General features: G+C 28.5%; 5 protein-coding genes across 5 annotated transcripts; 2 read left to right on the forward strand and 3 right to left on the reverse strand.

Moving 5' to 3' along the window:
• The first annotated feature begins 3362 nt into the window (after window positions 1-3362).
• Window positions 3363-4160, forward strand: OCT59_006179 (uncharacterized protein). The gene has a single exon (XM_025318841.2). The coding sequence runs from the start codon at window positions 3367-3369 to the stop codon at window positions 3946-3948; it is 582 nt and encodes a 193-aa protein (XP_025175167.1). The 5' UTR covers window positions 3363-3366; the 3' UTR covers window positions 3949-4160.
• A 322-nt stretch (window positions 4161-4482) lies between these two features.
• On the reverse strand, window positions 4483-4707 carry OCT59_006180 (DNA-directed RNA polymerase III core subunit ret1; the record flags this gene model as incomplete). Its single annotated transcript, XM_025326641.2, has 1 exon — window positions 4483-4707. One exon carries the CDS (start codon window positions 4705-4707, stop codon window positions 4483-4485), a length of 225 nt encoding a protein of 74 aa, XP_025175168.2.
• Window positions 4708-11163: 6456 nt separating this feature from the next.
• Window positions 11164-11644, reverse strand: OCT59_006181 (uncharacterized protein; the record flags this gene model as incomplete). The annotated part of the gene is made up of 2 exons (XM_066141096.1): window positions 11164-11477; window positions 11548-11644. The coding sequence occupies 2 exons, from the start codon at window positions 11642-11644 to the stop codon at window positions 11365-11367; spliced, it is 210 nt and encodes a 69-aa protein (XP_065997922.1). The 3' UTR covers window positions 11164-11364.
• Window positions 11645-11770: 126 nt separating this feature from the next.
• Window positions 11771-12142, reverse strand: OCT59_006182 (uncharacterized protein; the record flags this gene model as incomplete). Its single annotated transcript, XM_025318842.2, has 1 exon — window positions 11771-12142. The coding sequence occupies one exon, from the start codon at window positions 12140-12142 to the stop codon at window positions 11771-11773; it is 372 nt and encodes a 123-aa protein (XP_025175169.2).
• Window positions 12143-13687: 1545 nt separating this feature from the next.
• Window positions 13688-14661, forward strand: OCT59_006183 (uncharacterized protein; the record flags this gene model as incomplete). Its single annotated transcript, XM_025326642.1, has 5 exons — window positions 13688-13832; window positions 13913-14081; window positions 14250-14376; window positions 14449-14480; window positions 14637-14661. The coding sequence occupies 5 exons, from the start codon at window positions 13688-13690 to the stop codon at window positions 14659-14661; spliced, it is 498 nt and encodes a 165-aa protein (XP_025175170.1).
• Window positions 14662-17003: the final 2342 nt, after the last annotated feature.

Genomic DNA, 17003 nt, shown 5'->3' on the forward strand with positions numbered 1-17003 from the left:
TTTTAAAAATACGGTTTATTAACATTTTTTTTTGTGATTTCGTAGGTTACAGCTTTAGGATTATTTCTTCTGGAACTCCTGAAATGGAATGGATGGGTCGTGTGAGTTATAAAATTTTTTGAACCTTTGATTTTTTTTTTAATTAAAGGGAACAGCTTACTACTTAATCTTCGAAGGCTGGTGGGCCACATATTATCCGGAAAGAATTTATTACACACCGAGGTATAATCTTCTTATACTAGTATAGCAATAATAACATCAGGCCTTTCGCTAGAGAAATCCGGCTTAGGATTGCCTGAATACATGGCATCAGTATTATCGTTTGAAGGACTTTTGTGCCAAATTCAGAGACCTGAGTTGGTATTTTGCCAGATGCTAACAAGGAAGAAGAATCAGATGAAATTGTTGAGGTAGGAGCATTTGAGTTAATTTTCAAAGCAATTTTATCCCATTGGTCAAATTGTTTTACAATAATGATGAAGTTTGTTCTTGATTGTAATGTTTGTTTTAAGTTATTTGTTTTACTTCAATTTTTCCAAAATTGTTGTTCTTTTAATGTCAATGAAATTATTGATGATTGATTAATATAAGAATAATCTATTAAATATTTATTTTAGACTATATCTATAACAATCTAATAAAGAAGATCTATTTGTAAAACCTTATGAAAGATTCCCCAATGTTTCCACCCATATCTTATTACTCTTCTCAAAAGTATATTATCTTTTTCATAATTCCATTTTTTGTTGCGTGTTATTATTTTGTAATGCAATAATTTATGTACTGAAGATGAAAGCAAATAAGGTAATGGTGAAATTGAAGAAATTGAAGAGTTCTTACTAAAACTGAAGTAAACCCTTGTGCTATAAATGAATCTTTTGAGAAATAAGGAATTTGCTATAAATGAAGTTTTACGTATTATCAATGTGCAGAATTTTAATGAAAGCGTAAAAAGTCCAAAACCTGAAATAGTTAACAGCATTTGTTTATTTATAATTTTTTGTTAATTCTTCCCTAAATACCATAACGTCCCGTCAAGTGTCGCTTTTTTTTTCTCTATTATAGCTAAACGATTTTTATAGGTTAATTAAGTAAATTTTAAAATAACTGAGAGTAACTTCAATTTTTGTGTAATTGGAATAATCAAACAACAACTTACTTCGATTTTTAAGGTGTTATTATTTGAAATGGGTGGCATCATTTGAGGTTACTATATTTCTTAGTAATTTCTTTATCTGGTGGTGCAAATAAAGTCAACTTCTTCTTTCAAATTTATTGCATCAGTGTGCAATTTGACGACCAGAGTTTAACCAGTAAACTCATCTTGATCTATCAATAATAGTCCAAAATTTCTCATGTCTTCTCTAAGGATTAGTTTGAATTAGCACATGAAATATCTATTTTATTATAAATTGTAATCAACTTACTTTATTCCTCCTATATTTTTATATCGAGTTTTCTAAATTATTTATTAATGTATATGTTATATATTTCAGTTACGCGAATCTTTAAATCATTCATCAATTCAAATGCCAATATTAAAGGATTATTCATATTTTTTTATGATATAAATATCATATAATTCAATTTTTTAATTTTTTACCATTTGAGGAGAGCTATACTTTACATACCTTTTATTGAATGGTCTAAAAATATAAATATGATTAATTGATTTATTACCAGAAATATATTTAGAATTTTCGTTATTTTTAAAGGATGAAATATATGTAAATTTATTCGATGTAAATTTATTGTGGCTTAGAGGAACAATTGTTGACAATTGATGCATCTTCATGAGAATTAATTGATATTATTATTCATCAATAATAATAATAGTAAATTATTTAAATTTTTTTTTTATATTATTCACTTATTATATCGATCAATGGATGATAAATTTTTTTTTTTTAATAAAATTCCAAAATTCCTTACTTTTTCTTTTTCTTTCTAAAATTTTTCGCAAAATTTTAATCAATCTAATTAAAACGAGATGAAAAAAGATCTTTTATTATTTTATACAGGATTTTTATTAGGAGTTATCACCACCTATACGTTTTTTATGTTAAAGGTACTATATAGATAATATTTATCTTTTGTAATATATAATATATAATAAATTCATTTATTAATTAAAGCCAGATAAAAAACCTTCTAAAATCAAGAAACCTCGAAATCAACTGTTAATGGAACCTATTGGATACGGTAAATAACTTTTAAAATATACTGTATATATATATATCTGATATGTATATATTTATTTATTTTTTATAATAAATTAGAAAACTTACAGGAATCGGATAATTCAAAGTAGAAATATTAAATGAACTAATGGTTTAATGTCCGGTTTCATCACGCCGTAATTGAAATTATAAAGATTTTAGAATGTAATTATATCTCTTTTTTTACATAAATAAAAATTTTTGAAACAAAAAATTCAAAACGCGATTTCAGGATCGACAACTATTAAGGACTTCTAAAAAAGGCTTCACTGTTCATTTTTCTGTACAACAGATAGTATATTAATAAATTGTGCGTCATAAAATTTAAATCATGCGGAGATTGCGAAAATTGAATCCCAAGATTACAGAAATTTACTTATAAATATTGTATAATTATAATTCGTAACCGAACGATTATAGAAAAACGATAGTTTGTTACAATTCTTCTGAAAAATTTCTAGTTTTTTTTTTGGAAAGTACATTATTTGTAAAATATGTCAAGAAATGACGTTTATTTGGGGGGCATGGGGTGACTGTCATGCTTTTCACCTTTCTTTTTATCCCTGATTTAGTTAGTAAACCCATTTATGGGCATCATTATGAGAGATAATTAATGAATTCACTCTCAAAATGACGTTTCTCTATTTATATTCTAATTATTTTAATAATAGAAAAAGATACATATTACCTGTTACTGGAAGTACAAAAAAAAGGGGGTTGAACTTTGAACTTTTGAACCTTCTTTGTGCATTAAATATTAGAGCACCCCATAACTCCTAATTGAAATTTAAAGAAAACATGTCCTCCCGTACACCACAATTTACGTAACTAACCACCGCAGTTACTTGGCGTAATTTATCGTCAAACTTTCTCGATATTACAATGCATCCATGTTAAACTATTTAAAGAAATAGAATGTAAGGAGGTTATATAAATAAAGCCTCTTTATATTAATGAAAGGATCGTGCTAACTAATAAAGTAATTATTTATTTATATGTAAATCCTTTCCATAATTTGTTATATTTTTATTAAAATGGAATAACTGCCACATGTATATATTTTAATGTAAAACTTTATCCTCAGTCTCCAGGAAAAAAAAATCTCTTTTTTCTCAAAAAATTTGTTTAGTTTTTTTTTTTTTTAATAATGACAACTATTTTCAAAGTAACATATAAACCACCACCATTGGAAGTTTTAAATCAATTGGTAAATTTACCACCAATACCACTTCCAATTTCTCCACCAAATTTAACGATAACTAGACGATTAATATTTAAAAGTATACCTTCAACTTCTTTTTCTCCTACTTCATCACCCACAACTTTTTCAATTGTAATAACAAGTGTAAAACCAACATGGGATCAACTTAGTACTAAAATTCGGTCCCAATTTAATATACCTGCAAATTTTAAATTTGGTTTAACTTATTTGAATTCAGATAATAACGAAATTATTATTTCTTCTCAAAAAGAATTAAATAATTATTTTTTTCAACATAAAGATGATGAATTATCAAAAAAATTTGATTGTTATAAATTTAGTTTGTTGATTTTTTCTCCTCTTGAAGAAGAAAATAATATGAAAATTCATGAAAAAAATTTTGACTATTTAGAACAAGATGGTCAGCTGAATGTTGAAGTATATGATGTATATGATGACGATTATGATGATGATTATGATTATGGTTATGATAACGAAGATTACGTAAATAGTTGTTCTCAACAATAAATAATTTTGTATTAAATTTACCTGTAATTCTTATTTCTTTAATATAATAGTTTTTAATTTATTATTTAGTAATTTAATATTTCGCTTTAAAATTTGGGAGTTTTAATTTTGATGTTTTTATTTCACTTTTTTTTTGATTTTTATATTATTATTATTATATATCAATGAGGCGTTAGATTTAGATTTTTTTTGTTTTAATTCACATAGTAATAAAAAGAGATTTAAAAGGAAACGATATTATAAGAAATTAATATTGATCGATCATTCTTTAAATTACGAGTTCCATAATAAACATTGACCTTCGGTTTTTGTTTGATACTTTGATTTTTAGGACCAAAAACAGACTTTTCTTTATGATAGGAATTTAAATTTGTAGGGCATAATATATACGCGCGCGTAACTAAACTTTTGATTTAACTCTAACTTCTGCTATACCATCAGAATCTATTATATTAAAATCTCTTATACGGGGAGATTTCCAATATGATCATAAGTTTTATTTGCATATCTCTTCATTAGCAACATGTTTTCTTATTACTTAACTGATGTTTTATTCAACATAAGAGCATCTTCAATATCATAACTTAAAAAACTCATAACTGCAACTATAGCAATTTGCCTTATACCTGGTAATTTATCATATTCCACTAACTCTATGGTTTTTATTTTAACCATAAGTTGCTGTAAATAAATAAACAATAATATATCAATTCTTCTTAATTGATTATATGCTATAGCACCAATAGCTTGTTTACCCATAATACATTAATTGTATTTTATATTTTTTCATTAATTATCAACTCTATTTCTTTAATTTTATCCAATAGTTCTTTATACCTTTTCTACTTAAAAAATAGCAGTTTAACTATTTCACCAATATATGATTCAGGTTCTTGCAAAAGCTATAGTTTAAGAAATCAAATTTTTGCTTTCAATACATTTTTCTGTACTTCCAAATACCTTAAATTTTTATAATTATTAGCTCTATTTCTTCAATTTTTATCTGATAGTAATTTTCTAATAAATTATTAATTATAGGTAGAAAAGAATAAGTTGTAAATACTTTTTGTTTACTAATCTAAAATTTAATTTATTATTAAATGAAATTGAATTTCTTTTAATATTTAAATATTTTAATTTTTTATTAATATCTACTAAAGTTCTTTATTGAATAGTTTATTTAATTTATTATGATATATACAGTACTTAATTCGTGATCCGTCTCCAAACCAGTGAAATCTACTAATACATTTTGGGGAATTATTTTGCAAATTAATTTAGTGGGAAATTCAGATAAGAGCAATAGATATAGCACGCAGGAAATGTGAAATGAACTTACAAATTATTAGAGAAAAGTAGTTTAGAAGAACTGCAAAATTACTAGATACACCACTCAATATAGTACGACCTGTGTTTAATAGAAATAAATAATTTTAATACTTTTTTTTTTGTTTTTTCTTATTTATAACCTTTAAATAAATTATTTACCAGCAAATAAATAACATTTTAATAAAAAAATATCAATTTTGTGATTGTCACACCTCTTGTATTGAATAATTATGGCATTTTTAAAGGCCGGAATCCAGCGTCGCTAAAGAAAAAATTTTTTAACTAATCGTTCAATGTAAAAATTTTTGATGGATCCTGATTCCCTCGGTTTTAAGCAATTGGTTATACTATTTTTCAGCCGGGTTGTAATACAAATTTGGCTGGTTACTTTTTAGGCAATATCGCCAATTTGTATAACAACGTAGCCTTAAATGGCAAGTATATGTTGATCAAACTTGTGATATTAATATTTGACGATGCAAATTTATCATTCAATATACCCAGAACATTATTATATAACACTTAAAAAAAAAAAAATTCTGGGCGAATCAGCTCAAAAGCCATTTAAGTTATAATTAATTTGTAAAACCAGTTCCCCGAAATTTATTAGTAGTTTTCACTGGTTCGGAGATGGATCACGAATTAAATAATTTTATATAATCCATATATATAAATAAAATACTTTACTAATTCAAACAAAACATTTTTTAATATATTTATAATAATTAATGGATTTAATAAAATACCAGAATATATAAATGTAAAGGACTTTTAATATTCTATTTATTTAATAGCAATTTTTATTTAAAAAAATATTAAATAATTAATATTAATTTAAAGATTTAGAAATATTATATTGCACAATTTTATATTTATCCTTATTCTTCATTCAATAATTTAATTATTATGGTTTAATATTTATATAATATATATAGTATTGTAATATATAAATCTTTAAAATCATTTTTGTTTTTTTTTTACTACTTTATCAATATATAATTTAAATTTTGCAAAAGTTGTAATTTTTCTTTAATCAATTAAATTTTTTCATTAATTGACCAATAAGAATCATATTGGAATTATTATCTGTTGTATAGTAAGAATTTTTTCAATAAATTTTTACTAATATATAATTTAATTAAGCAATTCAACAATATTATTTGCAATATTTCCGATTGCAAAAAGCATTATTTCATACAATTGAAATTCGAATTTTCTTAATATATAATATTAATTAAGCAATTGACAATATTATTTGCAATATTTGATTGCAAGTATTATTTCATACAATTGAAATGAATTTTCTATAAATGAATATATATTATTTCTAAATAGCTACTTTGATTTCTAGCTGTTTACAAATTTATAGTTAAAAAACATGAAATTACTTCTTCCATTTTATTAATCAAAATTTTTTTTGTTTGATTATATCCTTTAGCTAAAAGTTTTTGCATTATTTTTTACTTAGCAGTTAGGAATTAATAATTATAATTAAATTTATAAATGAATTTAATAAAACTTTCATAAATACTAATAGATCTAAGGTTACTTGTCTAAACCTTTTCAAAATTTTACAATTAGTTTCTCCGAAATTTTACTATAGTTTTATTATAATTTCAGCAAGGTTTCAGCAGTTTCAGCATTTATAATAAGTTTCGTCAGGTTTCACTTTTCTCCAGAGTTTCGCCAACTTTTAATAAGACTTTTATATAGTTTCGGTAAAGTTTCACCATTTCGGCATTTTGCCAACTTGCCAAAATCCCCTAGTTTCTCCAACAACCTTAAATAGGTTATTAATCTTTTACTAAAATTCCTATAAATTTTTAATTACAGCAGTTTTTAATAGTTGGATTAGTTTAAAATATATAAATGATAGTTTGTTAGTTTCTTTTTTTATTTTTTTCCATTTCTTGCATTTTTCTTTTATAAATTTCTTCTGTTATATTATACTTACAAGTTAAATGTACAATAAAATTTTTATTGAATTATTAATTTCTATTATATGATTACACTTTTTCATTTGACAATTTTTTTATATAGTAGTATTAAATAATTTAATCAAAATAAAACTATATCCAACTGTTTTCAGATGGCAATGCATTTGAAATTAAAAAAGTTCAATATTTTTTTAGATTAATTTTAAGTAGTTTACTATAGATTTATTATTATTAGGATTTTTATTAATTAATCTAAAATATTATATAATATAACTTAAATCTTTCTCTTTTTTTCCATTTATGGAGAAATTAGATAGCAAAATACTATTTGAAGATATTCAAATCCATAATAGTTTGGATCAGAATAAAAATGAATAAATAATGTAATAAATGCATCTGATAATAAAACTTCAGATGGTATAGTAAATTGGAATTTTTATAGAATAATATTATTGATATACATAAGTATAAATCTTATTATTAATTGATATTTTATGATTATATATGCATTTCTTCTTAGTAACTGGTTTTTCTTTTTTTTTTGCTCTTATTAGAAGTTGCTGAACTGGTGATAAATGAATTACTGATTTGCCTTTTTGTACTTTTTTAATTATAAGTTTAGTAAATTTAGTTTATAAAAATAAAGCTTTTTGTTTTAGTTTAATTTAATTAATAAAAAAATTAGCAGTTTATACTTTTTTCCTAGTTTTTTTTTTTTCTTATACTTTTATTTTAATTAAGTATCAGGTTGCTATAAATAGATCTTTTGTAAAAAATGATACTAATTGTAATTGATATAATAGCTAACTAAAAATTACTGAATTTAGTAAATTTTTATTATTATTATCATTATCTTAATTTATTGAAAACTTATATTTGTTATATTATCTATTAGCTGATTTTATTATTCTAAAACTTTTTAAAAGATTTTAGTAAAATTTTCAAATTTATTTTTTCTATAATAATATTAAATTAACAATAATTTTTTAATATAATTATATTAATAAATTATTTTTTATTTATATTATATTATTATATTATTTATCTATTTATATTATAATATTATTATTTGAGAGGTGATTAGTAAGGACCCTGCTTACTTATAAAATAGGTCACCCCAGGCCTAAGGTAAAAATCTTTGTAGATCCTACTATAAAAGGAAATTTTATATTACATTTTATGATTTTTTTTCTTTTTAGCTAATTAACCAATAGAATTTAAGAAAAAAGTAAGGTAAAAACTATTAGTAAAGGGCCAATTTTCTATGGTGACCTTTATTATAAGTAAGCGGGGTCTTGGTCAGTAGAAAAGGGGGAAATTTAAAAATTTTAAGATTTTTGGTTATTAAGCTAATTTTGTTCCCATGTTCATGTATGATTGACAAAGTAAACTGATAAAAAAAATTTTCTTTTTCTACTGACCACTTCCCATTTATTTATAATAAATTATAATTTAATAATAACTTTACAATTTAATAATTTATTTGTTTTTATCTTTTTATTATTAAAAAAATTATATATATATATAGTTGAAATAAACATTAATAATGTTAAAAAAGAATTTAAAGGTGAAGAGTTAAATCTATTTAATACAGCTAGTGCATATTTTAATGAACCAGACTATCTTTTAAAAGAAGTACCTGCTAAATATATCATTAATATCATCATCTAACCACCTCTGCCTGTCACTACTAGTAAGTGTCTTCCAATAGTTTACCTCTTGAATAAGAAATTCACATTATTTCACATATTTTTTATTAATTAAGGAAAGGAAAGCGAAAGAGAATAGGAAAAGTAAAAATCAAAAGAAAGAGAAGTGTGAATATCAATATTCTACAGAGTCAAAAAAGGATCATGACAGTCTTTTAATTATTTATGAAAAACTGGATAAAGATAATTGATTTCATAAAAGGAAATCATGTTAGTCTTTTACGCAGTCCTTCATTATCAGATAAAAGCACTCTTGATCAGACACTCTGAGATCATTTCCAAGTCAATTGTATTTCCATATATATTAGTCTTGCCAGATCATGTAAAGATGAAAAACTTTTTGAAAAATTCTGGAAAAAAGAAGTGGACTATACCTGGACAAATATTATTGAAAAAGAATCTGCTTACATATTTATTAACAAAATACAAATAGTCTATAGTAAATATGCTCGATACTTTTAAAATAGCATAAAGATGATAATGTTAAGCAAATATACTAAAAATATTCATATTTTTCTTATCAGTATATATGACCCAACTCTTAAGGTAGAATCAACACTAAGGTTGGTTACCGTAAATAACAATTATTATATATTGAATTACATATAACCTTTAGTAATTGTAATATTATAAATATAAGTTGTAAATTGGCTGTAAATACTACTATACTATTGTTATTAGCTAAAAGATGGTAATTTTGATTTACAACCATTATATTTACTTGATTTTGGACTTACAACTATTTACGGAGATCAACACTAGTTAACATCTATAAAATTTGGTGATAGTTATTCTCTTAGTTTAAAAGACCTACTTTTAATAAGAAATGAGCTTAAGAATCTTGTAATAAATTATTTTCAGACTTATGCATATTATCAGTGGTAGCCCAAAGTTTAAAATTCTTGAGACAATTGAGAATGCAATCTTTAGACTTACTAATGGACATGCTGGCCTATGTTAAATAATTTTGGATTTACTACACAATTATTTCAAAAATGGACTCTTAACTTTGGAAAATTATTTATATACAGAGTCACGTGCTTTATGCTGAATTGTTAACTGAAACATAAGTGCTAATGATAGTGAATTAATTCATGATATGATATATATCACTTGAAATGGAATCACCTCTAATTTTGACTGTGAAGATCCTATTATCAAGAATTTTCTTAAGATAGGTCTACTTGTAAGGGATGTATATTCTACACAACCAAAATTCACCACTCCTATTTTGCTAATAATTCTGAGTCATCATATGATCAGTTCTAATTTAAAAAGTTTACAAAGAGACCTTACAAGACAAGACTTTAACAAATTCTTAATTAGAAGCATTGAGTGCATGAGTAAACATATATTGTCAGAATCATATGGAAGGGATGTTAATTCACGCTTATATGAAGTAGGATGGCAGAATGAATGATACAGATTAGCAGTCTCTGTAGTCCTACTTGGAGCATCAATAAGTGCCAATGTAGGTTATGTGTTTGGCTCAGATGGTTATCTTGACTATTATATTAATGGAGAAATTTGCTGGGGAATTGAGCTCACATGAGAGGGTAACCATTTGGCTGAGCATGCAAACCAATTTTATGAAAATGGCAAGTATAAAGATATTCCATTAAAAGAATGGATTATTCTTGACTTCTGACATAATTCTAAAACAGTAAATGAATTAAAACAAAACTTCTGGTACATTCTCTACTCAGATGACTATTCATCTGTAACCATCAATCGTTGTGGGTATGAAGACAAAATTTGTTATCTGCAAAAATGATGCAGTTTTAGTATTAAAAAATTTTTTTTGGATTTATGCGAACATATAACTTTTAAATTTTGTAGATTAGGCAAGTTACATAGCATTTTTATTACTAATAAAAGCGAAAAATATTATTTTGTAATTGAGTATATTGAAAAGAAAGAGACTGGCCAACTAGATAAAAGTGAATATAATAAAATTGGAGTTCTCGCGATACTGATGTCTAACGTTACTGCGCATTTATTTATCAGTTGGAATTCATTCGGGATAAATAAACAGAAGTTAGCTCCTTTATACATCATGTATTATTGCATCATTAGATGTAACCGTTAACCGTGAAGAATCTTCACGATCATAAAATCACGTGAGTTTCGGAGCTGAATGCTCTTTTGTCGAAATTTTATTGCAATTTTTTTTTGACAGTGGATTTGACCTTTATGTAATCGCAAGTCAAGATCACGGTAGTTATGAAAATCTCATCGGTGTCGTGTAAAAAATTTTTATTAATACATGCAAAAAAATAAATACAAAGTTTACGCCCGTGATACATATTATTTTTTGATAAATTTTCTATGTTTATGACTGCGGACTACATGATTACTCCACGTCCTTGCTCTCTTACTATTTGGTGAGTCATCAACTTCGACAACAAACCTACGATCACCTCCATAACCTTTTTAACACCTCAGCGAAGTTCCGCATCATCATCCAAAATATCCTCGGTAAGTGTTATGTGGTAGTCGGCTTTCGAGCAATAAATTCTTTCTGGCGTATACATGAGGAAATACCAATCCGTGGCTATGAAACAACAGAAAAAATTACATTAGATATCGTCTCTCACTTCCGATTCACATAGTATAGAACTCACCTGTAGTAACGATTCCATATAGATAGTCGAAATCATCAAACGCTTCAGATGCCTTCCTCTTTCTTGTATTCGTATGGTGGGAACTCTCGAGTTGCATTACGTTTTGCACGAAACCCGCCACTAAGTCCTCCTGTTTACCCTCGATTATAGCTTACAGCTCCTCGTTCACGACGTCTATGATTTTCTTGATTGCGCAGTCGACTCGGCAAATGATCCGGTTGTTTTAGTAAAATCTGCATGAGCAAGCGATCACATTCCCAGAGTCAGTCTCACCGCCTTCTCGTAACGAATAATAGAATGCCTCTACTAAATCATAAAAGACATCTGGAATGTCTGGTACCTTTGGGCGTTTCCTAATCGAATCAATACTGGCGCCGGCGTATATAACCATTTTAGCTAATGCCTTTGTCTTTACCATTGCCCCCTCTACATTTTTAAAAAGATCGCTCCGAATTGTGACATGCACAAGATCATCGATATGTTCTTTACTGTGTATATCGTAGACTGGATCATGTTGAAAGGTGCGCTGTCTCAATACCTGTCCCCTTTGCCCCTCAAGAACGGATGGGCCTTTTCTTGCTTCACAAACAGACATGGTTGTTAATACGGAAAAAATATTCAAGGTTATATGCGTTTGGAGCTTGCATACGCAAGAAAGCTTCTTTATTTGATAAAATATATCATTGCTTACAATACATAAAAAATTGCGAATATACCGCGTTACATAATACTGAAAATTATTAATGGGAATACACGGTGACATGGAAGTAGCTTGCCCGAGGTGCTTTTTAAAATCGTAAATCAGAGTCTGCGATTCCATAATTTCACAAACACTTCTGGGATGAATTTGACGAATGCTTAAAGAGACATCTGACCCCAATCTGGCTTTAATTACTCTTTCAAGTATACCAACCGTTTGGCTTGACATAATTGCTTTATTTCATTACATGGGACATCAATGAGATTCCCTACAGGAATTGGCTGAACTTATACCAGTCCTAGACACTATATATCTCGTTACTGTTATCCGCGGAAAAATAAAAAGATCGAACGCAGAAGATAAGGAAGATGATTATCGCTATCGTATGATGTCAAGAAGCCTTCGAAAGCACATGAAAACGGAATCTTGGTTCTTTTAGTTTAGCGATCACAACTGCAAGACGCAAAGTTGGCTAACTCGTGTAGATCTCGGAATTGCAAAGTCCTCAGCCCTTCATAATATATGCTTTTGTCGTCAATATTAACATATACGGTAGGTCCTGTGTTGCAACAAAGGATTTCACATTCTTCTCGCGTTTGTTCAGAGAGGAGTATGCGCAAGTTCTTTTGGTTATATCTGATATGCGAAAATTAATATGTCGCACAGACCTGCCATTTATTCTGTCGTACAATTCATGGCTCAGCAAATTCTTCCGAGCCTGCCCCGAAAAAGGGGGCGCTGATTAGTGTTTGGATCCGGATAAAAACCGTTATCCGGATAAAATAATTACTCAATCCGGATAAAAACTTTAATTTTGTAAAAGGTGGAATTAAATCCAATTATCAACAAATTTGAGTACTATGATCGTATTTGTAACACTAAGAGCTTTCAAACAAGCCATAAATCATAAAGTTCTGATCATTAGTTCATGAAATACAACAGTTTATCCGAAATCTGCAATCCGGATAAAATCCGACGAAATCCGGATAAAACCGCGGTTTTTACCCGGATAATCGCACTTTATCCGGATTGACCCGGGTCAAACCGGATTCGGATCCAAACACTAGCGCTGATGATCAATACTCCGAGGTAGATGATTATTTTTCTGGACTCAAATTTTCCGCATTAAATAATACTGATCAAAGCGAAATACTTTATCAATTTAGGTAAATGGATAAACTGTACTGTACGGTCAGCTAAACTGTACTGTACGAAAATATTTTAGCCAATCATAACTCATTGTATACTTTTCAAATTTTTTAAATTTTTTTTATTTATCGTACAGTAAAATCTGATTGGTGAGTTCTCACTTCGTACAGTACAGTTTATATGTATACTCCCTCGCTTGCTATGATGGTGCCAAATCCATAGCTGGTGTTCCTTGCAATGATATTGTACATTTTATGCTACTGAGGTGAGTGATGGATACCAAATATACAAATGGTGTATCCGACTATCCGCATATATTTGCGTATTAGTGGTAGTTTGATCAATGGGCAAAAGGCACTCGTGAATGTCGTTGATATCAAACCTTTCTTTGATTCCGTAGTACTTAGAAAGTCGCTTCTATCTCCGTTTAAACTAGGTTAGTAAAAATATGAGTTAACACTCTCCAAAACACATCGAAATTTGCAATTGAGACTATTAGTGCCTTTCCACTTCAAGGATACCATACAGAAAAGCAGACATATATACATTTTAGTACATGGAATCACTTTGATCGGTATAATGTATTAAAGGCAGTTTATGAAATTGGTATTTGTACAGCTTCTGACGATCCAACTCCCCAATATTATTATCGCAAAGTGGCCTGTGAGAAAAGATTGCCTCTGCGGTATTAAGTGATTATTCATATGAATACTACAGGGATTCGTCGCCAAATACTTATTCCTTTCAAGTGTCTGTATATAATTATAACCCAATAAATGAGGATGACTATAACGATCCATTATTTTCTTTGGCACTTTCATGGGATTGCACTCTTGTTCTCCGAAACATATAGATCACGAAAAACGGGTGAGGTGCCTAATGCAAAGTACGAAGAAGACGTCGTGTTCATGATTTGTATGACAGTTCATTGGAAAGACGATCCTGAACCGCCTGCCTTCACTGGAGAGGACTCTCGGACGGTAAGTTAGTTTTCGGAAGTAGAATTTCGAAATTGACTTCAAGAACGTTACTAACGTTTCTTCTTTTTACAGGCTCTGTTCTTCCGGAGAGGACTTTTTGGACGGTAAGTTGGCTCTTTGGGAGAAAGTTTTGTAATTAACTAAGAAACGTGCCAAGTGCCAACGTTTCTTTTTTTTTAAATTTTGTAAGTTTCGGCGGCGTTGCGGATACCTTTAGGACTCAGTCGAATTTAACATTTCCTTTTTTTTCAATTTTGTAGGTTTTGGCATCGTGAACACCTTTAGCCTTTAGGATACCGGTACGTTGTTTTCAAGGTGGAGCTTTTGAAATTAACACTAAGAAACGTGCTAAAGTTTCTTTTTTTTTATTTTTAGATTCTGGTTTCTCTGGAACGAAATTTGTGATGGTAGGTTCTTTTATTTAAAGCGGAGGTGCCATTAGCAGAAACATACTGACGTTTCTTTTATATTGTTTTTGTAGTTTCTGCTTCTCTGATATAATATTCTGGATGGTAGGTTTTTTTTTCACTCGCCATTAGCTTTAGGAAACGCACTAACGTTTCTTATTTTTTAATTTTTGTAAAGCTTCGGCATCCTGGATACCCTTAGAACATGAGTATGTTGTTTCATTGAAGAAGTGTTGTTTGCCAATTTTCTTTTTACTTTTTATTCAAGGAAACGCTTATTAACGTTCCTATGCATTCTTTTTTTGTAGATTTTGCTTGACGGTTCCTTGGAATAACATTCCGGCGGAACTGCTTCGCAGTTCGGTGATATTTCAACCCCCCTACCCAATAACTATTATATATCTATCAAAATATCAGGATACCGATTTTCCTCCTGATTTTTATATTAAACAAAACTGATCTGAAGTCTACGCCAAGAACTGGTCACAAATCAGGTATATATATCAGACTTAAAATCAATGTTGAATGTCGGGTATATGAAATGAACCAGATAGTCCTTTATTCATTAATTGATTCCACAATCAATCAATTCTGAAGTAGTCATATACTGCAGTGTTTGGATCTGGTTAGGATAAATCCACAGACATCTGTTTAACGTCCGGATACAAATATTTAGATTGCTGTTTATAGATTCCTTCTATTCCTTTATTTGATATGATCTTTCTGGAGAAATTTTATTATTACCGTATATCGCGGGTCATAGTACCCCCATGTATAGTACCCCTCTTGAAAAATTTCATGGAATTGATCCAGTGATTAAATTAGAGCCATCGTTTTTTTTGTTTGATAGCTCTCATTGAGCTCTTCAAAATAAAATAAAAGATTCGCTCAAATTGAACCGGTAGATTGTGAGATATTCGCAAAAAACGGAATTTTTAAAGGTTTGTTTAGTATCCGGGGGTATAGGGTCAAACCCGATTTTTGCAAGATACCCGGGATACTATGGCCCGCGATATACGGTACTTTTTTTATTTTTTCTTTAAATAACTTTTTTTTTTACTTAACGGTTAATCAAAAAAAAATGTTAGTTTTACATAGTATCGTCCTGTCACTAATAAAAATAGGTACTTATAAAGTCGTGTTCATCATTTTCAAAAAAAACTTGGAAACTAGTACTACTCCCGCGAATAAAAAGTGAGAATTAAGGGAGGAACGGGAAACGTGATAGGCCTGAAAACCTCTGAAAGGATTTCCGAAAGTTTCAGGTTTCGGAATATACGAATCGAAACCTCACTCGAAACCCTAAACAAATTCCGAAACACGACAGTGAGGGTTCCAATCCCAATTCCAAACTCACTATCGATGTTTGACTTAATTTAGAAGACTTCTACTCTTTTTTAAGTAATAAAATGTCGGGTAGTTTACCATAAAATTCAAAAAAAACAAAGTCTACAAGTAGTACTGGTGGAAGCCAATTTAGAGATTTTTTGAGCAAGGAGACGAATTAGACAAAGAGCACTATGTTACAAGTAACTTTAATTCATAATTTTTTTAAGAATTTTTCTAACTATCACCGGGGGTGATGATCACCGGTGACTGAAATTCTGATGACAGACCAGCATAAAAAAATATAGTGCCGGTAAAAATTGTTAATTCTGGCCAACGGTGATGATCACCCCGGTAAAAATCTTTTATTACTGTAATATATTTTTATGTAATAAACATAGTGAGCTAATAGGTTTCAGTTATATTTCGGTATACAAAAGTTTCGGGAATTTCGGGTTAGATTCGGGATTTAGGATTCGAAAAATAAATGCATGTTCCGAAACTAAGTTTCGGTATATACCTAAACCTAAAGGGTTTCAGGAGGTTTCAGTTTCGTGCATGTTCGCAGTGAAATTAAAAAGTATAATACAAAGTCAGTTCCCATAAAACGAAACAAAATGTGCGTGCAAGTTCTAGTAAAAAAAAGGCAAAGAAAGCAATTGCAATATTTCAGATGATTCTGAAGATGAGGATAAATACCATAATGATAATAATGACAAAGAAAATAATGTTACTAAATTGCCTTCAAAATTTGACGAGTTAGAATATCAAAAAAAGGACTTTGGCTCTAAAAGAATGCGAATTTTATAAACCAGAATCCTCACTCAACACCTGTTTTAGCGCTGATACTCCACTCAACATCGGAACAGAACTCCACGACTATTCGGCTCACCT

Source organism: Rhizophagus irregularis, chromosome 14 (genome assembly GCF_026210795.1).
Source record: "Rhizophagus irregularis chromosome 14, complete sequence".
NCBI lineage: Eukaryota > Fungi > Glomeromycota > Glomeromycetes > Glomerales > Glomeraceae > Rhizophagus > Rhizophagus irregularis.